We start from the raw sequence: 21,880 nt of genomic DNA, 5'->3' as shown, positions 1-21,880 counted from the left end.
ATCAGGGAAAGAGATCAGAAAGTCCCTTTAATTAATCAGCTGATTCTAGGTCAGGTCCTGGGCACAGGTGACACCTATAAGGACACTTTGTAGAGGGCAGAACCTTATTTTGGTGCACTATGATTCCCCTTCAGAAGATGCCCTTAAAGGGGTACTCCGGTGGAAAACATAATTTATTTTTATTTTTTTAATTCAACTGGTGCCAGAAAGTTAAACAGATTTGTAAATCACTTCTATTAAAAAATCTTAATCCTTCCAGTACTTATTAGCTGCTGAATACTACAGAGGAAATTCTTTTCTTTTTGGAACACAGAGGTCTCTGCCGACATCGCGAGCACAGTGTTCTCTGCTGACATCTCTGCTGACATCACGAGCACAGTGCTCTCTGCTGACATCTCTGTTCATTTTAAAGGGGTACTCCCATGGAAAACTTTTTTTTTTTTTTTTTTCTTTTCTTTTTTTAAATCAACTGATGCCAGAAAGTTAAACAGATATGTAAATTACTTCTATTAAAAAATCTTAATCCTTCCAGTACTTCTTAGGGGCTTATATACTATAGAGGAAATGTTTTTTACTTTTTTAGATTTCTCTGATGTCATGATGACAGTGCTCTCTGCTGACCTCTGCTGTCCATTATAGGAACTGTCCAGAGCAGGAGAAAATCCCCATAGCAAACATATGCTGCTCTGGACAGTTCCTAAAATGGACAGCAGAGGTCAGCAGAGAGCACTGTGGTCATGGCATCAGAGAAATCTAAAAAGAAAAGCATTTCCTCTGTAGTATACAGCCCCTAAAAAGTACTGGAAGGATTAAGATTTTTTAATAGAAGTAAATTTACAAATCTGTTTAACTTTCTGGCACCAGTTGACTTAAAAAAAAATAAAAAAAAACCCTTTTAAGAATTGTCCAGAGTAGGAGAAAATCCCCATAGCAAACATATGCTGCTCTGGTCAGTTCCTAAAATGGACAGAGATGTCAGCAGAGAGCACTGTGTTACAAAAAGAAAAGAATTTCCTCTGTAGTATTCAGCAGCTAATAAGTACTGGAAGGATTAAGATTTTTTTTTTTAATAGAAGTTATTTACAAATCTGTTTAACTTTCTGGCACCAGTTGATTTAAAATAATAAAAAAAAAAGGTTTTTCACAGGAGTACCCCTTTAATAAATGTGGTGTTCCTACACATTATCAGTAGAGATGAGCGAACTTACAGTAAATTCGATTCGTCACGAACTTCTCGGCTCGGCAGTTGATGACTTTTCCTGCATAAATGAGTTCAGCTTTCCGGTGGGCTGGAAAAGGTGGATACAGTCTTAGGAAAGAGTCTCCTAGGACTGTATCCACCTTTTCCAGCCCACCGGAGCACCTGAAAGCTGAACTAATTTATGCAGGATAAATCATCAACTGCCGAGCCGAGAAGTTCGTGACGAATCGAATTTACTGTAAGTTAGCTCATCTCTAATTATCGGCACACAAAAAAAGGTGTGAAAAATGCTTCACTTACACTACAATGATAAATGCCCCCAAAGTGTGCCCTGTCTGTCTCCACTTTGGGTGTCCTATTACAACTTGGCTCCATTCACCTCAATGGAACTGAGCTGCAGAACCGCACCCAACCTGGTGGTCTTTGAAAGAAATTATCTTTTTTTTTTTTTTTTTTTTTTCTTTCCCGATTCCTCGATAACCCCTTTTTAAAAGGTAAAATGAGTTTTGACCTGTGAATATTACTGTCAGTGTAACAAATTTATGATCTAGAGGTGTGTTTCCAAACCAGCTATTGCAAAACTACAACTCCCAGCATGCCCGGACAGCCAAAGGCTGTCCGGGCATGCTGGGAGTTGTAGTTTTGCAACAGCTGGAGGCGCAGTGTTTGTTTGAAAAATACTGCTGTATAGACTTATGGTGATGGCCTATGATTCCAGGACCCCCCACCTTTTAGGCACGTTCCTCCCAGATTCTTTTCTCCATAACATGTGGTTTCTCTCTGCCCCCGTTTGGCACTGACATGCGTCTCTCTTGTGGCGCGGGCAGAAAGCAGCTGTTCTTCGTGTCGCGCTCTCCGGCTCTGTGCCATCCTCATTGTCGTAGCTTCACTTTCCAGTACTTTTGTTTACGATCTTTAAAATATATCGTACAGTCTTAGGGTGGTGCGTTCACACGGCCGTCTGTCCACGTTTTTTTTATTTTCCCCCCGTTAAGGTTCCGTTGTTGCTGCTTGAAGAAAAAACGGATGCAGTAAATTTAACATTGAAGTCTATGGAAAACAGTTGAGCCTTTTAATGTCATCTGTTTGCATCGTTTTATTCAATCCAATTTTTGATACGTTTTTACTTCTGAGCATGCTCATAACAAAAAAAAATTTTTTTTGGGGGGGGTTTATTAAAGGGGTACTCCGGCGCTAAGACATCTTATCCCCTATCCAAAGGATAGGGGATAAGATGCCTGATCACGGGGGTCCCGCTGCTGGGGACTCCCGTGATCTTCCACACCGCACCCCGTTAGAATCAGCCCCCGGACCGTGCTCGCTCCGGGTCCAATTACTGGCGATCACGGGAATGGAGCATATTGACGTCACGGCTCCGCCCCCATGTGATGTCACGCTCCGCCCCTCAATGCAAGCCTACGGGAGGGGGTGTGATAGCTGTCACGCCCCCTCCCGTAGGCTTACATTGAGGGGCGGAGCGCGACGTCACACTGGGGCGGAGCCGTGACGTCACACTGGGGCGGAGCCGTAACGTCACACGCCGCCAGCCCGGTGGTTGCCCGTAATCAGACCCGGAGCGAACACGCTCCGGGGACTGATTACAAACTGGGTGCAGCGTGGAAGATCCCGGGGGTCCCCAGCAGCGGGACTCCCGCGATCAGGCATCTTATCCCCTATCCTTTGGATAGGGGATAAGATGTGTAAGCATCGGAGAACCCCTTTAAAAATGCACTCGTAGAGCGAGGGGAACGCTTCAGTTTCACTGCGGCTATCATGCCGAGGTTAAGACGACCATATGTCCACACAAAGGTCAGCACGGGAACGCCTGGAGCTTCTGCTGGTCCTTCAGGGAGGCGGCTGCAGTCAAAGGCTTCACTGTTCAGGAGCTTACAATGATACAGGAGCGGACGTCACTACATTTACCAAACATCTTGGCACAAGAAATATAGTATAGAGTCCCGGGCTACAAAACTCTTCCTTGCATTAAAGGGCATCTGTCACAAGGCAGATGTAGTCTAATAAGTGGACATCTGAAGGCTACCCTCGAAGTGCAGAAGGTGATCACTATACTAAATAAACCCCCCCCCCAAGTGGCGTAAAGAAAACAATACATATACTGTGGTGGCATCATCTGAAAGTGCCGCCAGATCACAGATCAATGGGTCATCCATCTGTTGTCTGGTTCAAGTTGCAGGTCTGCGAGAAGCGTTAATAGCGGTTGTAATTTTTTTTGTACATATGATTAATATATATATATATATATATATATATATATATATATATATATATATATATAAAATTATTATTTATTTTTTTATTAGGGATGCAACTAATGATAATTTGTAAGATTGATTAGTTGGCCGACTATTGGTCCGATTGCCAGGATAGAGTTAACGGGAGGAAGTGAGGACCACATCGTCTAAAAGTTAACAGAGGGTACAAGCAAAGGGACAGCACCTGAAATGGTTAAAAGGAGAAAAGAGAAGGGGCAGCACCTGAAGGGTTAACAGAGGGTAAGAACAAAGACAGGGCTAACAGGGGAGAAAAGAGGGTACAGCACCTGAAGGGTTAACCTATGAGCCTACTGCAGGGGACAAGGAGCAGTTCACAAACCTTAGTGATGGTCGTCCTCCTCCCTGCACCAGGAAGATCTGTCACCGTACAGGATAGTGAACAGATCTTCTGGCCAGACATGGGAGCTCCCGTGATGTCAGGACCAGAGGCGCAGAGGACTGGGAGGAGGCACCAACCTCCAGACGGCAATCAAAGCCGGGGTCTCTGTGCTGGAGGTAGGCCGCAAAAACGTGCAGGCAGCATCTCCATAAAGGCATTGGAGGGTGAGGGGAGATGGAGGGGGAACATTTAGGGGCTAAAAGGCAGGGAAAGTAGTAACAATAGAAGGAATACTACGTTATTAGGCTACACCCCCCTAACAACCGATTAATCGATAATGGAAATTGTCAACAACTATTTCCATTATCTAGCTATTTTTTATTTATTTTTTTAGCAATAATATCAAGTAATTGTTGCAGCCCTAAGAATATATATATATATATATATATATATATATATATATATATATATATATATATATATATATATATATATTATATAATATATTCTCCTTATGAGCAGAAGGAATTTTGGAAACAGAAAAACGCCATCCTTTGCTGGTAACTCCCCTACGTGCCTCCAGTTGTTCAGCAGCCTCATTTATTAATATTTACTAGTAGCAACGAGAAAAGTACGAAGAGACTACAAATGTAATACAAAAATAGAGAAGCAGAAACGCAGCCGTACATCCACCATTATATTGATCTACTTGCTTCTCAGCATAAATTCAAAAACTAACAGGTTGTGTGTGCGGCCATGTTTCTCTATTTGTGTTGTACATTGTAGTCTTTCCTCTCTTCCATGGCCAGTACTCCGCTCCACCCATTCGGCCCAGGCGGTTTTAATTATCAGGAGACTGCATAAGGGTTTCCTCCTTGCATTCTCCCAGCCCTCTGGTAGGTAGCACATGGTAAGTGTTCACACTGGTGTGGTCATCTGTGGCGGCCATTGTTTCTGTGGGGTGGTGCGGCCCAGAGCCGGGGGCTTGGTCGGGCAGCAGTGGGACTGCCTGGTCACTGAGACATTCCACCTGGGGGCTTGGTGTTGCGGTGGTGGTGGCCACCGCCCGGCACTACGCCAATGTTAGGTCAGGGAACCATTCTGACTAGGTGGCCTTGACGTGGCGAGTGGGTTTGTACTTTTTGATCTTGTTGACTAACAACCTGTTAGTTTTTGAAATTATGCTGAGAAGCAAGTAGATCAAAATACAAATGGTGGATGTGCGGCTGTGTTTCTCTGTTTTTGTTGTACACTTGTTACACTCCAGATCTGTTCTGTATTTCAGCTTTATAATTTTGGGGAGACCGCCTCCATTGTCTTCTGGACCGACACGTGGAAACCAGAGAGCTTCTATGACAAAATCAGGAGGAACCGGATGAACGGATTGCACACTCTTTGCCTATTAGGTAATGTAGTAATACATCATTTTGGGGTTGATATTTCCCTTTTAATTTTCTAGAAGCGGGGGCGTCCTCTTTGGTGAGGTAGATGAAGTCTTTTTGTGGAACAGTGATGTGGTCCGAAAACTGCTTACTTTCTGCTTATTTTTTAATAACCATAAATGCTATGATATAAAAAAAAAAGGAACTTGATTTTGTAGTTGTCACAGGGATAAGAAAGACTAAAATAAAAAAGGGCGACAGGGCTTAAAAAAAAAAAAGTGCTAAAAAAAAAAGTGCTTATTATCTGACAATGAGAAATATTCAGCGAAACAGCTGTCTATGGATTAGTAGAACCCCCGAAACAGCTGTCTATAAATGAGTATGTCTTTTTGGAGGAGATTCTGGCTTGGCTTAAAGGAGTAGTCCAGTGGTGAACAACTTATCCCCTATCCTAAGGATATGGAATAAGTTTGAGATCGTGGGGGGTCCGACCGCTGGGGCCCCCTGCGATCTCCTGTACGGAGCCCCGACAGCCCGCGGGAAGGGGGCGTGTCGACCTCCGCACGAAGCGGCGGCCGACGCGCCCCCTCAATACAACTCTAAGGCAGAGCCGAAGCGCTGCCTTCGGCAATCTCCGGCTCTGCCATAGAGATGTATTGAGGGGGCGTGTCGGCCGCCACTTCGTGCGGAGGTCGACACCCGCTATCTGGCCAGAGAGCCTGGCCCCCGTGCAGAGAGATCGCAGGGGGCCCCAGCGGTCGGACCCCCCGCGATCTCAAACTTATCCCCTATCCTTAGGATAGGGGATACGTTTTTCACCACTGGACTACCCCTTTAAGTCCCTAGTCATGTTCTAAGGCTCCTTTTATGGGTCAGATATTGACAGAGAAGCTACATATAGCTGGCACTAGACAGAGAGTTTTCTTTATTTTGGACGAGAGATAATTTATATACAGGAAGCATCGCTTGGTCTAAAAAATGTCTTTGCATGTCTCCACGAGGAGAAACGATCTGCCCATCCTATAGACCAGAACAGGGTTTCCCAACCGAGGTGCCACCAGCTGTTGCAAAACTACAACTCCCAGCATGCCCGGACAGCCAAAGGCTGTCCGGGCATGCTGGGAGTTGTAGTTTTGCAACAGCTGGAGGCACCCTGGTTGGAAAACACTGGTCCAGAAAGAAGAAATGGTCTCTTAAGCAACTCCTATAAGTAGTAACCCTAGCAACTTCATTAACATATGCGTAATGATATTTGATTGCTAATAGTTTATTTTCAATTTAAAAAAACATAAAACAGCAGAGTTTGTTTAATAATGTGTGCAGGAACGTTAGTGTAGCATGTGGTATGATGTATAGTGTAGAGACACCTGTACTGTATATTAGAGATGAGCGAACTTACAGTAAATTCGATTCGTCACGAACTTCTCAGCTCGGCAGTTGATGACTTTACCTGCATAAATTAGTTCAGCTTTCAGGTGCTTCGGTGGGCTGGAAAAGGTGGATACAGTCCTAGGAGACTCTTTCCTAGGACTGTATCCACCTTTTCCAGCCCACCGGAGCACCGGAAAGCTGAACTCATTTATGCAGGATAAGTAATCAACTGCCGAGCCGAGAAGTTTGTGACTAATCGAATTTACTGTAAGTTCGCTCATCTCTACTGTATATCTTACTGTCTTAATATGTGAGGTAATTTTATGAGTTTATTGTGTTCTGCTTCCTGTGTGGCAGTACATCATATGTATGTGTAATGACTTTTGATTGTTAATTGCTAATAAAGTTATTTTGAATAAAAAAAAAAAAACACAACATAGCAGATCGGTGAATCGTCCATTTTGTAGGACTCTGCTTTGGCTAATCTTCCCAGACTTAGGCTATGTTCACACAATGGACGTTCCAAGCGGAATTGCGCTGGAAAAATTCAGCAAATTTTAGTGGACATTGGGGGAGATTTATCAAAACCTGTGCAGAGTAAAAGTTGTCCAGTTGCCCATAGCAACCAATCAGATTGCTTCTGTCATTTTTCACAGGCCTTCATGAAAATGAAAGAAGCGATCTGATTGGTTGCTATGGGCAACTGGGCAAGTTTTCCTCTGCACAGGTTTTGATAAATCTCCCCCCATTATCTTCAATGGGGATTCCACTGTCCCATTCACACAGACATTAGACATGTCTTAAAATTTAGGGGAATTACGTTCAGAGCCGTATTGAAGTTAAGGGGGTACTGCGCCAAAAAAAAAAAAATCTTATCCCCCATCCAAAGGATAGGGGATAAGATGTCTGATCGGGGAGGTCCCGCCGATGGGGAACGCTCGCGATCTCTGAGTGGCACCCCAGTCATCTGTGCTCCGCTCCATACCGGATGACTGGGATGACTACAGCCGCCAAGCCCCCTCCATTCATGTTTACGGCTACGTTCTAGCCGTCCCGCCCCCTCCCATAGATATGAATGGAGGGGGCGTGGTGTGAAGTCACAAATACGGAAGCCCCAAGCCTCTGTGTTCCGGAGATCGCGGGGGTCCACAGCAGCGGGACCCCCCACAATCAGACATCTTTTCGGTGGAGTACCCCTTTTAATAGGACTGTGATCCAGTTGAATCTGTTTTAAGAGCACAGAAATTCCGCTAAAATTCTGAAAAAACTGCGAAAAATCTGCAGTCTGCTTTTCTGAGTTTGGAATTTGAGCGCAATAGCCAAAATTTTGCCTTGTAAACAGAGCATTACAGGGAAGCTGCCTATAGGTGGCACTAAAGAGTTATTTTCTTTCTGAATGGGAACTCATTTGCATACTCTTTTTCCCATAAACCATTGCGCTCTATATAGCCCGACTAGTGAGGACTAGAACTGTTGTGTGGTAATGGTAAATTATATGCACCAATAAAATCCTTTCTATTTGTGGGTTCAATAAACTTATATACCAGGGAGTTAAAGGGGTACTCCCCTGTAAAACACTTTTTTTTTTTTTTTTAAATAAACTGGTGCCAGAAAGTTAAACAGATTTGTAAATTACTTCTCTTAAAAACATCTTAATCCTTCCAGTACTTATCAGCTGCTGTACACTTCATTGGAAGTTCTTTTCTTTTTGAATTTATTTTCTGTCTGACCACAGTGCTCTCTGCTGACACCTCTGTCCATGTCAGAAACTGTCCAGAGTAGGAGAGGTTTGCTATGGGGTTTGCTCCTCCTCTGGACAGTTCCTAAAATGGACAGAGGTGTCAGCAGAGAGCACTGTGGTCAGACAGACAGGAAATTCAGAAAGAAAAGAACTTCCTGTGGAGCATACAGCAGTTGATAAGTACTGGAAGGATTAAGCTTTTTAAATAGAAGTAGTTTACAAATCTGTTTAACTTTCTGGCACCAGTTGAATAATAAGAATAATTAATGAAAATAATAAAAATAATAATGAAAATAATAAAAATAATAATGAAAATAATAAAAATAATAATGAAAATAAAAATAACAACTAATAATAATAATAAAACTAATAATAATAATAAAATAAAAAAAATTCCAGTGGAGTACCCCTTTAGGAAAAGAACATCTAATGGTAATGGCAAATTACTAAATTCTCTCTATCTCACATGGAAAATGTTGGTCTTTTTGCAAGGAACAAAACGCCTTTCTCTTTTCAGGATGGAGCAGAATGTTAGTGTAGCATGTGGTGCGATGTTTCTTACTGGACTTGTGCTATGTATTGTGCTGCCATGCTTTGTTTGATTGTAATTTATTGTATCACTTGTACGGACTAAGGGGGAGATTTATCAAAACCTGTGCAGAGGAAAAGTGAACCAGTTGCCCATAGCAACCAATCAAATCGCTTCTTTCATTTTTCACAGGCCTTCATGAAAATGAAAGCAGCAAGCTGATTGGTTGCTATGGGCAACTGGGCAAGTTTTCCTCTGCACAGGTTTTGATAAATCTCCCCCTAAATGATCAATAAAGCTACGTCCATGCTCTTTGTGACTTACAAAGGGAATCTATACAGAAAAACATCTATTCCAGTCACTAGGAGAATGAAGCGAGAAGTGAGAGTTTAGAGAGATTCCACATGCCAACAACTTTCACAGTTCACTTGAGGTCTTACTGGGTTTCTTTTTATCTTTTTGGTTCATGACCGGGATTGGAACATTTTACTATACCAATGTTTCCTAACCAGGGTGCCTCCAGCTGTTGCAAAACTACAACTCCCAGCATGCCCGGACAGCCTTTGGCTGTCCGGGCATGCTAGGAGTTGTAGTTTTGCAACAGCTGGAGGCACCCTGGTTAGGAAACCCTGGTCTAAATTTTATTATGGGACAGATTTATGGGAGTGGGAACCAATTTGGCGTCTACTTGCGTTCCGTATAGTTTGCGTGCTTCCTATACACAACGTTTGTTAACCGGTTTTGTGTTTTGGCGCAGACATAAAGGTGAAGGAGCAGTCCATAGAGAACCTCATGAAGTAAGTAAACCTATCTATTCTGCAGGTGTGACTCTTGTATAGTGACGGTAACCCGCCAAAGCAGTGCTGTGCCTTTAAATCCTGCCTAGGTTTCTACTGACCTCTGCTGGACAATATGGGGGAGATTTATCAAAACCTGTCCAGAGGAAAAGTTGCTGAGTTGCCCATAGCAACCAATCAGATCGCTTCTTTCATTTTGCAGAGGCCTTGTTAAAAATGAAAGAAGGGATCTGATTGGTTGCTATGGGCAACTGGGCAACTTTTCCGCTGGACAGGTTTTGAATTTTTCCTTATATTCATGACAGTGCAGACCATTATTCCCCCAACCTGTGGCTCTCCATCTGTTGCACAACTACAACTCCCAACATAACCCTTACAGCCGGGGTCAGTTTTTATGTCTATTCAGTCCAGTGTTCCCAAACTTGTGGCTCTTCTGCTGCTGCAAAACTACAACTCCCAGCATACCCTGACAACCGAGGACGATGTTCATGACTGTAGACTAGTTCACCCCAACCTGCGCTTTACTGCTGATGCAAAACTACAACTCCCAGCATACCCTGACAACCGAGGACGATGTTCATGACTGTAGACTAGTTCACCCCAACCTGCGCTTTACTGCTGCTGCAAAACTACAACTCCCAGCATACCCTGACAACCGAGGACGATGTTCATGACTGTAGACTAGTTCACCCCAACCTGCGCTTTACTGCTGCTGCAAAACTACAACTCCCAGCATACCGTGACAGCCTGGGGCGATGTTCATGGCTGTTAAGGCCGGTGTTTCCCAACCTGTAGCTCTCCATCTTTTGCAAAACTACTACTCCTAGCATGCTGGCAGCCGAGGGCAGTGTTCAGGTCGATGTAGACCAGTGTTCCCAAACATGTGGTCCTCCATTTGTTGCAAAACTACAACTCCCAGCATACCCAGACAGCCAAGTTTTATGTTCACGACTATGTAGACCAGTGCTTCCCAGCCTGTGCTCTCCTGCTGCTGCAAAACTACAACTCCCAGCATACCCTTACAGCCAATGTGTAATGTTCACAACTATGTATACCAGTGCCCTCCTGCTGCTGCAAAACTACAACTCCCATTATAGGAGGGGGAAATATTAGTGCAAGATTGACAGATTATCGGTATCGGCCCTAAAAAATCGATATCGGTCGATCCCTAAAAGGTGGCAAATTTTTGCATAAAATAGACGGTTGCTCAAAAATTCATAAAAATTTAGTTTCCAAAACCTACACAAAAAACTACAACTCCCAGTATACCACGATAGCTGGACGCTACATATGACTATATAGTATAGTGTTCCCCATCCTGTGTTGCAAAACTACAACTCCCATCATTCCCGGTTTTAGTAAACACATTCTTATATACCGTATTAGGGATTTCAGTGTAAATGTGGTGAGGGGGGGGGGGGGGCGGGAAATCGGATTATTCCGGATCGTCATCTTTTGGCCACCATAGAAAGAGGTTACTAAGAGCGTCTCTTGCTCTGGAGGACCTGTCCTGTCCCGCTCTCCAGACATCCCATTGACTTGAATGGGACACAGTGTAATACTCAATCTCTCCTGTGATGGCGCTGCAGGGAAACTGAACACTTGCTGTCAGGTTTCTGATCACTCCAGTTGAGGGTCCAAACAGCAGGGCACTTTGGATAATCCCCTCGACAACTAGCAGATCACAAAGTGGAGGACTCCTTTACACTGCCTACTGTGTATATTGAACCATGTGACCATTTTCCGCACGCGTGGCGGTTTGATACAATACGGTATTTTATAGTTTTGTAGGATCGCTGGCTCGTAGCTGGGGTTTTAACAATTATTCGAGAGAGATTTTGGAGAAGTTCTTAGTTTTATAGGAACACTGTTTTTTGGAGAATGGAAAATACGGGGACTTTTTCAATTATTTATTAAGTATTTTGACTTTTCGTTAATTGTTTATATGTTTTTTTTATATTGTTCCCGGTGTTAGCAGAATCCCCTCCACAATAACTATTGACTAGACCAGTGTTTTCAAGCCAGGGTGCCTCCAGCTGTTGCAAAACTACAACTCCCAGCATGCCCAGACAGCCGTTGGCTGTCCGGGCATGCTAGGAGTTGTAGTTTTGCAACAGCTGGAGGTGCCCTGGTTGGGAAACACTGGACTATACTATTATACTAGTGCAGCGAGATGCACCATTACAGGAGTACATTTTGTTCCAAACGCTGGGTGCGGGCGTCGGGGGGCCTTGACATCACGCCATGCCCCTTAACGGTTGCCATGCCCCCTCTCATAGACTTGCATTGAGGGGGCGTGGCGTGATGTCACGAAGGGGCGTGGATGTGACTTCACAACCCCCACCGCCTGCACCCATTGTTCTAAATGAACGCCGGGTGCTGCACAGAGGTCACGGGGGTCCCAGAGTCGGGACCCCCACGATCAGACATTTTAACCCCTTTGGATAGGGGATAAGATGTCTAGGGGCAGAGTACCCCTTTAAAGGAGTTCTCCAGTACAGGAAAACTTATCCCCTATCCTAAGGATAGGGGATAAGTTTCAGATCGCGCCCGCTGGGACTCCCCGCGGTCTCCCGTACGGGGCCCCGGCTCACCGGCCAGATAGCGTGTGTTGACCACCGCATGAATCGGCGGCTTACATGCCCCCTCAATACGACTCTATAGGAGATCCCAAGCGCTGCCTCCGGCTCTGCCATAGCGTTGTATTGAGGGAGCATGCCGGCCGCCGCTTTGTGGCGGTGGTCAACACACGCTATCTGGACGGAGAGCCGGGGCCCCGTACGGGAGATCGTGGGGGGTCCCAGTGGGCGCGATCTGAAACTTATCCCTTATCCCTAGGATAGGGGATAAGTTTTCCTGTACTGGAGAACTCCTTTAAAGGGGAGGAACTCTGGTGGAAAATTATTATTTTTTTGTTTTTGTTTTTTTTTAAATCAACTGGTGCCAGAAAGTTAAACAGATTTGTAAATGACTTCTATTTAAAAATCTTAATCCTTCTAGTACTTTATCAGCTTCTATTTATTCCACAGGAAGTTCTTTTCTTTTTAAATTTCTTTTCTGTCTGAGCACAGTGCTCTCTGCTGACACCTCTGTCCATTTTAGGAACTGTCCAGAGTAGGAGCAAATCCCCATAGCAAACATATGCTGCTCCAGACAGTTCCTAAAATGGACAGAGGTGTCAGCAGAGAGCACTGTGGTCAGACAGAAAGGAAATTTAAAAAGAAAAGAACTTCCTGTGAAGCAAATAGAAGCTTCCAAGTACTGGAAGAATTAAGATTTTTAAATAGAAGTAATTTACAAATCTGTTTTAACTTTCTGGCACCAGTTGATTAAAAAAAATTAAATAAATAAATATATATATATATATATATATATATATATATATATATATATATATATATATATATATATATAATTAATATATATAAATATATATATATATATATATATATATAATTAATATATATATGATCATTTTTTCCAGGGGATTACCCCTTTTAAGATACTATGTACATACTATATGTATGTGTTTATTTTAATACCTGAAGTGTGAGCGACATTCCATACGAAAACTTTGCCCCCCAAAAAAAGGTTGTTCTTTACTTACAGAGGGAAGAAGGTCTTCGAGCCTCCACGTTACATGACTGTTAATCAAGCGGCGGAGCAGCTCCTGCAGATCGTACAGAACAGGAGGGAGCTGGGAGAGGAGCTGGGTGAGTAGGACATAATGAAGGACATGCTGTGGCGGTATTATCTGTAAGACTGGGTCACACTGCGTTTATCTCAGTAAGTTTATCCTCTAGGGCAGTGCTTCCCAACCAGGGTGCCTCCAGCTGCTGCAAAACTACCACTCCCAGCATGCCCGGACAGCCAAAGGCTGTCCGGGCATGCTGGGAGTGGTAGTTTTGCAACAGCTGGAGGCACCCTGGTTGGGAAGCACTGCCCTAGAGGATACGGGACGTACATGTACATCTCTGCGTCCTGTTACTTAACACCCCCATGACGTACATGTACGTCATGGGGGTTTCCTCATAACCGCGTCTCCTGTCACGGTCATCGGAACCAGACTACTGCTGCTATCAGCCACCGAGACCTGATGGACAATGGCGGACATCAGTGATCAGGCTGATAGACCTTTCAGATCATGGCTTCAAAAGTATCTGCGGGGCTTTAGGGGGGGGACTCATCGGACCACCTGCAGCCTGATTATGGGGGTCCGGTTAGTAAATATATGGGAGCTGGAAGTCTCTGGCGGGATCGATCTGTATGGTCTGTCTTCTGGCAGACTATGCAAATGGGTCGCAGAGAACACTGATCAGTGCTACACCAATGCATAGCATTGCTACGGATAGTCAGCTATGGGGAGAGGTTTGCAATGGGGGATTTGAACAGTTCCTGACAAGGACAGAGGTGGCAGCCGAGAGCACTGTGGTCAGACTGGAAAGAACTACACAACTTCCTCTGGAGCATACAGCAGCCAAGTACTGGAAGGATTAAGGTTTTAAAATAGAAGTCATTTACAAATCTGTATAACTTTCTGGCACCATTTGACAATTTTTTTCCCCTCCGGAGTACTCCTTTTAATCAGTGTTTCCCAAACAGGGTATCGCCAGCTGTTGCAAAACTACAACTCCCAGCATGCTTTGAGTAGTAGTTTTGCAACAGCTGGAGGAACCCTGGTTGGGAAACATGTATTTCTTGAGCTATTTCGATGTGTATTTACTACAATGTTTCCCAACCAAGGTGCCTCCAGCTGTTTCAAAACTACAATTCCCAGCCTGGCACCCTGGTTGGGAAACATTGTAGCAAATACACGTCGTGATAGTTCAGGAAATGTATATCTGTAATAGTATGTGAATTAACTTTTAATACAGGAGTTAATCCAGAAAACGACATACGGCACACACCCATCTGTACGAGAATAGATTAATTTAGGATTTCACTGCCTTGTCTTGGCTCCACCCAGCAAGGAAGAGGTTACACATCCCTGACCCCCATCACGTTTGCTGCGCTATTTAACGTTCCATTCACATCCTTTTGGCGTGCAAATGCCACATCCTGCAGTGAAATCTGCGACACACCCAGGTCCTCAAGACGGACAAGACCCCACAGGATGGGCTTCCTCCAACCCCAGACGAAGCTGCAGATACGGCCAAACACCTCTCTATCTCCCAGAGGAACTGACATGTCTGCCCTCAGCGTCTCAGCTTGGAAGGATGTCCTCCAGTATTATGTGACAAGTGTCAAGCTCCTCTATCGCACTCGCATACATTAGTCACACAAGTTCTTTCTTCTCTCGCTGTTTGGGGACTGTCTCCTCTTATCTCTTGTCAGGGAATAGTAGGATGTCTTTTCAATTCTTGAGGGGCCTCGGAATACTTAACCCCTTAAGGACTCAGGGTTTTTTCAGTTTTTGCACTTTCGTTTTTTCCTCCTTACATTTTAAAAATCATAACCCTTTCAATTTTCCACCTAAAAATTCCATATGATGGCTTATTTTTTGCGTCACCAATTCTATTTTACCCAAAAATTCACGGCGAAACGGAAAATAAAATCATTGTGCGACAAAATCGAAGAAAAAACGCCATTTTGTAACTTTTGGGGGCTTCCGTTTCTACGCAGTGCATATTTCGGTAAAAATGACACCTTATTATTCTGTAGGTCCATACGGTTAAAATGATCCCCTAATTATATAGGTTTGATTTTGTCGCACTTTTGGAAAAAATCATAACTACATGCAGGAAAATGTATACGTTTAAAACTGTCATCTTCTGACCCCTTTAACTTTATTTTTCCACGTACAGGGCGGTATGAGGGCAAATTTTTTGCGCCGTGATATGAAGTTTTTATCGGTACCATTTTTGTTTTGATCGGACTTTTTGATCACTTTTTATTCATTTTTTAATGCTATAAAACGTGACCAAAAATACGCTTTTTTGGACTTTGGAATTTTTTTTGCGCGTACGCCATTGACCGTGCGGTTTAATTAATGATATATTTTTATAGTTCGGACATTTACGCACGCGGCGATACCACATATGTTTATTTTTATTTTTATGTACACTGTTTTATTTTTTTTATGGGAAAAGGGGGGTGATTCAAACTTTTATTAGGGAAGGGGTTAAATGACCTTTATTAACACTTTTTTTTTTTTTTTTTTTGCAGTGTTATAGGTCCCATAGGGACCTATAACACTGCACACACTGATCATTGTTATCCCATCGGGACCTATAACACTGCACACACTGATCATTGTTATCCCATAGGGACCTATAACACTGCACACACTGATTTCTTATACTGATCATTGTTATCCCATAGGGACCTATAACACTGCAAACACTGATCTCTTATACTGATCATTATTATCCCATAGGGACCTATAACACTGCACACACTGATCTCCTATGCTGATCCCTGGCGTGTATTAACGCGCCTGTGATCAGTGTTATCGGCGCTTGACTGCTCCTGCCTGGATCTCAGGCACGGAGCAGTCATTCGTCGATCGGACACTGAGGAGGCAGGTAAGGTCCCTCCCGGTGTCCTGTAAGCTGTTCGGGACGCCGCGATTTCACCGCGGGGGTCCCGAACAGCCCGACTGAGCAGCCGGGTCACTTTCACTTCAGACGCGGCGGTCAGCTTTGATCGCCGCGTCTGAAGGGTTAATACAGGGCATCACCGCGATCGGTGGAGGACATATATATACGTACTTCGTCGTTAAGGGGTTTTAAAGGGGTATTCCAGGAAAAAACTTTTTTTTTATATATCAACTGGCTCCAGAAAGTTAAACAGATTTGTAAATTACTTCTATTAAAAAATCTTAATCCTTTCAATAATTATCAGCTGCTGAAGTTGAGTTGTTGTTTTCTGTCTGGCAACAGTGCTCTCTGCTGACATCTCCGCTTGTCTTGGGAACTGCACAGAGTAGAAGAGATTTGCTATGGGGATTTGATTCTACTCTGGACCGTTCCCGAGACACGTGTCATCAGAGAGCACTTAGACAGAAAAGAACAACTCAACTTCAGCAGCTCATAAGTATTGAAAGGATTAAGATTTTTTAATAGAAGTAATTTACAAATCTGTTTAACTTTCTGGAGCCAGTTGATAGGGTTTTTTCCCTGGATAACCCCTTTAAAGGGGGTACTTCGCTGCTCATCGTTTGGGACAAACTGTTCCAAACGCTGGAGCTAGCGCCGGGAGCTCGTGATGTCATAGCCCAGCCCCTTATGACTTCACACCTCGCCCCCTCAATGCAAGTCTATGGGAAGGGGCGATTGAGGGGGCAGGGTGTGATGTCATAAGGGGCGGGGCTATGACATCACAAGCTCCCAGCTCCAGCGTTTGGAACAGTTTGTTCTGAACGCGGTGCAGCAGAGTACCCCCTTTAAGGGAATGTGTCACCATTTTTTTTTTTTTTTATAAATAAAATTATTCTATCAAGATAAAGTATTACATTTATGTATTTAGTTTTAGGACAATGTTGTTTTAATGTTAATTATTAATAGTGTTTACTGGGGGCTGCCATTATTGTAGCCTCTTTGTGGTGTGTCACTTCCCAACACATACACAGTTGCTTTATGGCAGGCACAGGGCATAAGAAAGTTAAAGGGGTACTCCGGTGGAGAAAATGTTTTGTTTTTTAAATCAACTGGTGCCAGGAAGTTAAACAGATTTGTAAATCACTTCTATTAAATCTTTATCCTTCCAGTACTTTTTAGCAGCCGTATGCTACAGAGGAAATTCTTTTCCTTTTTGAATTTCTTTTTTGTCTTGTCCACAGTGCTCTCTGCTGACACCTGATGCCCCGTCACAGGAACTGTCCAGAGCAGGAGAAAATCCCCATAGCAAACCTATTCTGCTCTGGACAGTTCCTGACACGGACAGAGGTGTCAGCAGAGAGCACTGTGGACAAGACAAAAAAAGAAAAAGCAAAGAATTTCCTCTGTAGCATACAGCTGCTAAGTACTGGAAGGATAAAGATTTTTTTAATAGAAGTCATTTACAAATCTGTTTAACTTTCTGGCACCAGTTCATAAAAAATAGTATTCCACCGGTGTACCCCTTTAAGACTGAGAGTGTCTTATATAAAAGCATTGACTGCTTACTGCACATGTACATAGCACAGATTAGGTGGAATGAAAAGGGGAGTCAGCACCATTTTCTTGAAATTCCTGAGGAGCAGTGACCTATCAAGAGACATCTAATCTGTTCTTTACCACTCTTAGAGGGGAACTCCGGTGGAAACAAGTAGAAAACAAATGTTTTCAAATCAACTGGTGCCTGAAAGTTAAACAGATTTGTAAATGACTTCTATTAAAAAATCTTGATCCTTCAAGTACTTATTAGCTGCTGTATAAAACAGAGAAATTTGTGAATTTCTTTTCTGTCTGAGCACAGTGCTCTCTGCTGACACCTCTGTCCGTTTTAGGAACTGTCCAGAGTAGGAGCAAATCCACATAGCAAACCTCTCCTGCTCTGGACAATTCCTGACACGGACAGAGGTATCGGCAGAGAGCACTGTGGTCAGACTGGAAAGAACTACACAACTTCCTCTGTAGTATATCTGTAGTTTACAGCAGCTAATAAGTATTAGAAGGGTTAAGATTTTTAAATAGAAGTGATTTATAAATCTGTTTAACTTTCTTGCACCAGTTGATTTGAAAACCTTTCTTTTTTTCCACCGGCGTTCCCCTTTAAGACGCAAACAAAATGGTGACAGTGGAATTGAAAAAAAACTACAAACCCCCCCTGTCCTTTTGCTCATAGACAGAGGAGGAAGGTAGACAGGTGAGGTCTAATTTGCAGCAGCCAGACAATTTCCTTGCTTTCACCTGATTTCTCATGTTAGCTCCCTCTTGTCTTTTGTGACAAGTAATTTTCTTTTCAATATGTCCAAAAATATTGAAAAACATTGAAAAAAATACTTAACCTCTCAAAAAAATTTAAGAAAAATCACATTTGGTGACACATTCCCTTTTAAGGAACCACCGTCAGACGCTTTCTATGCAACAACTCGTACATTGCATTATTATGTCCCGCCTTGTTTCGCCTCACAGATACAGCTATTTGAATACACAGGATCTGCAGGTGTCCCCAAGGGTTTGCAAAAGGGGGAAGTGAAATCGTATTGAGTTTATTACCTGCAGACGAGCCATAGATGTCGGGTCTCTTCACACTTCACTCTACAAAGATGTTTCTAAGGAAAGCCATTCTTGCTGTTCAGCATTGTAGATCTTTTGAAGGCAAAGAAAGGAGAAGAATCGACTGAATGGTCTCAGACGTGTTTTGCTATCTGCTTCCAGTCCAATCGTCTGGGACTGACGGCATAAGCCAGCAGAAGTCTTTATATATACAATTTATATAGACAAGGAATACAGCTCGCCTGCTTCATTGGTTCTAGTGTATAAATGGCCAGTACTGAGAGCACAGCAAATAGTTAAACCAGTACATAATATATGGCAAGGGCAACACATTATTTAGACACAAAAGTGTAAAGAAAACAAAACTAGGTGCCACAACAGCATATGATGAATGGAAATGTACACAATTTTTCATATCCTGACGTGTTTTTCCCTCCCATTTTAGTAACAGGGTCATCAGGGGACAGAGGGTGAGAATTGAAGGACATAGATGCCCCTGATTTGAGGCAATAAGTGAGACGCTTGGTATAGGTGATAACAATTCAGAGCATTTTGGAACCAGGTTCAGTTGCACAGGGGACCAGTGTTTGAGGGGGCCCGCCGCTGGGCGGGCCCTATCATGGGACCCGGTGCATATGTGACGGGGCAACCAGTCTTGCCCCATCACTAAACTACATCTGCCTGTGGGGACTTCCTGGTGGAGGTGCGTGCGGCGAGTGACATCATCGCAAGCGCCATGCCGACGACTACCTGCGCGGCGCGTGCAATGACGTTACATATAGCACGCACCCCTGCCAGGAAGTCCTCGCAGGCAGATGTACGTAGCAGTTTAGTCCCCGCAGGCCGGGTGAGAGTGAGTGAGTGTGTGTGTGTTGGAGGGGAGGGGGCTAAGCTACCTAATGTGGGGAATTTATGCTATGCTACCTAATGTGGAGAATATATGCTTCGCTACCTAATCTGGGGTAACTATGCTACCTAATGTGGGGAATATATATGCTACCTAATGTGGGGAATCTATGCTACGGTACCTAATGTGAATTAAGCTACGCTACCTAATGTGGGGAAGCTATGCTACCTAATGTGGGGAATCTGTGCTACGCTACTTAATGTGGGGAATCTATGCTACGCTACCTAATGGGAATTATGCTACGCTACCTAATGTGGGGAATATATGCTACCTAATGTGGGGAATCTGTGCTACGCTACTTAATGTGGGGAATCTATGCTACGCTACCTAATGGGAATTATGCTACGCTACCTAATGTGGGGAAACTATGCTATGCTACCTAATGTGGGGAATCTGTGCTACGCTACCTAATGTGGGGAATATATGCTACCTAATGTGGGGAATCTGTGCTACCTAATGTGGGGGAACTGCTGCCTACCTAATGCAGATTAATGTGAGTTGCAGTGCAATTTTATGGCATAGTACTTTTTTTTTTTTTTCCCAGTTTTTTTTGAGCGGGAAGGCACAGGGGCCCTCTGCTGTGTTGTCTGTGTTCGCCCCTGGTCGTGAACCTACCACATTGTCGTCCTCTAAATTCAACAAATTGTGATATGTGTTTTGTTATGTACCCAATACAGTAACTAACCCTAATCCTGCCTCATCCCCCAGCTCTGACCGAGAACACAATCTGCGCGGGACTGGCCCGGGTCGGGGCTTCTGACCAACATATAGCAGCGGGCACTCTGCAGCAGCTCAGCACTGTTGACTTTGGGGGTCCTCTTCATTCCCTGGTGATAAGCGGCTGTATGCACCCCCTAGAACTGGATATGCTCAGACTGTTTGCTGTGGAGCCCTCGAGCTTCGATCAGATCAACGTGGAGGACAGCTCGACATATCTGTCATCATAGACGACGTGTGAACCTTCTGCACCACTCACTGCAGACGCAACTACCCAGTGCTGTGTGTCCCGTTGTGTTACTGTGCCACTCTCACTAGTGATATAGTCGTATACTAGGGATGCACCAATATATATATACCAAATGTAAAAACTGAGAAAATAGGGGCAAGGTACACCGAATCACTCTATATCAGTGCTTCCCAACCAGTGTGCCTCCAGCTGTTGCAAAACTACAACTCCCAGCATGCCCGGACAGCCATCGGCTGTCCGGGCATGCTGGGAGTTGTAGTTTTGCAACAGCTGGAGGCAGATGGCTAACCGGGCATGCTGAAAGTTGTAGTTTTGCAACAGCTGGAGGCTGATGGCTGTCCGGCCATGCTGGGAGTTGTACTTTTACAACAGCTGGAGGCTCACTCGTTGGGAAACCCTGCTCTATATGCTGCATGGTTATTCCTCCGAGCGGCTGGCTTTAGGAAAATACAAGATTTTGGTGCATCCGTAGTATAAGCCCAAGCACTTTACTATAAACTCGACCCACCATGTCCGTGCTTCACTGCCCCTCCACCCCACTGGTATTATTATTTATTTGGAAACACAGGGATTTTCCAGGAAAGTGTGTTCTTATGCTCGAAATCAATAAAGCAATGATGTTTTAAATAGTATCTGTCTGGTGTTTATCATTTCCTTCTTTATTGTATCAGTGCAGATAATTCACACCGGTCATTCATAGATATGGGGGGGGGGGGTAATTTATTAAAAATTTACACCAATTTTTTGCTCAAAATCCTGTCTCAATAGGCACCGTCCGATTCAAAGTGTTTTTATATGTTGTACATCGTACCAAAACATTAACCTTTCTAATATACTTCATAAAAGAAAAATTCTCATTTTAAAGAAATTGTCGCTTACAAAAAAAGACCACTAGGGGTCCCCATACCATCCAGAACTAACCTAATCCTGTCCGGCTGCAGCATCCTCTTTGTCCCAGCTAAAGCACAGGCAGAGACAAAGTCCAGAGAGTGAGTGCGGGACTAGCACTCCTCTGTGCTCACTCCTGTCCTATCAGACTGCAGCATGAAAACAGAGAGGAGGGGGTTACAGAGCAACCTGCAGTGATTGGATGAAGAGAACCAGCACAGCACAGTAGACTCAGGGAGGAAGGGAATGCATGGTAAGTGAGGGCGGGCTCAGTGCTTGCCTCAGACGCGCCCCTTCTTGAGCAGTGGATGTCAGAATGAGTGAGCAGCAGAAAAGAGGGATTT

The 21,880-nt window shown here is 43.9% G+C and overlaps 1 protein-coding gene across 1 annotated transcript in view; it reads left to right on the top strand.

Annotated features, from left to right (window-relative positions):
- DPH5 (diphthamide biosynthesis 5) overlaps window positions 1-21,280 on the top strand; it is a 41,337-nt gene extending 20,057 nt beyond the window's left edge. Inside the window, exons 4-7 of the mRNA XM_056523383.1 lie at window positions 5,100-5,220; window positions 9,595-9,634; window positions 13,244-13,347; window positions 20,390-21,280. Of these exons, the coding sequence (XP_056379358.1) occupies window positions 5,100-5,220; window positions 9,595-9,634; window positions 13,244-13,347; window positions 20,390-20,628 (504 nt within the window). The 3' untranslated portion in view covers window positions 20,629-21,280. The remainder of the gene's footprint in view (window positions 1-5,099; window positions 5,221-9,594; window positions 9,635-13,243; window positions 13,348-20,389) is intronic.
- Window positions 21,281-21,880: the final 600 nt, after the last annotated feature.

The sequence above is a fragment of the Hyla sarda genome, chromosome 6 (assembly GCF_029499605.1).
Source record: "Hyla sarda isolate aHylSar1 chromosome 6, aHylSar1.hap1, whole genome shotgun sequence".
In the NCBI taxonomy this organism is placed as follows: domain Eukaryota; kingdom Metazoa; phylum Chordata; class Amphibia; order Anura; family Hylidae; genus Hyla; species Hyla sarda.
This window is presented reverse-complemented; position numbering and strand designations above follow the sequence as displayed.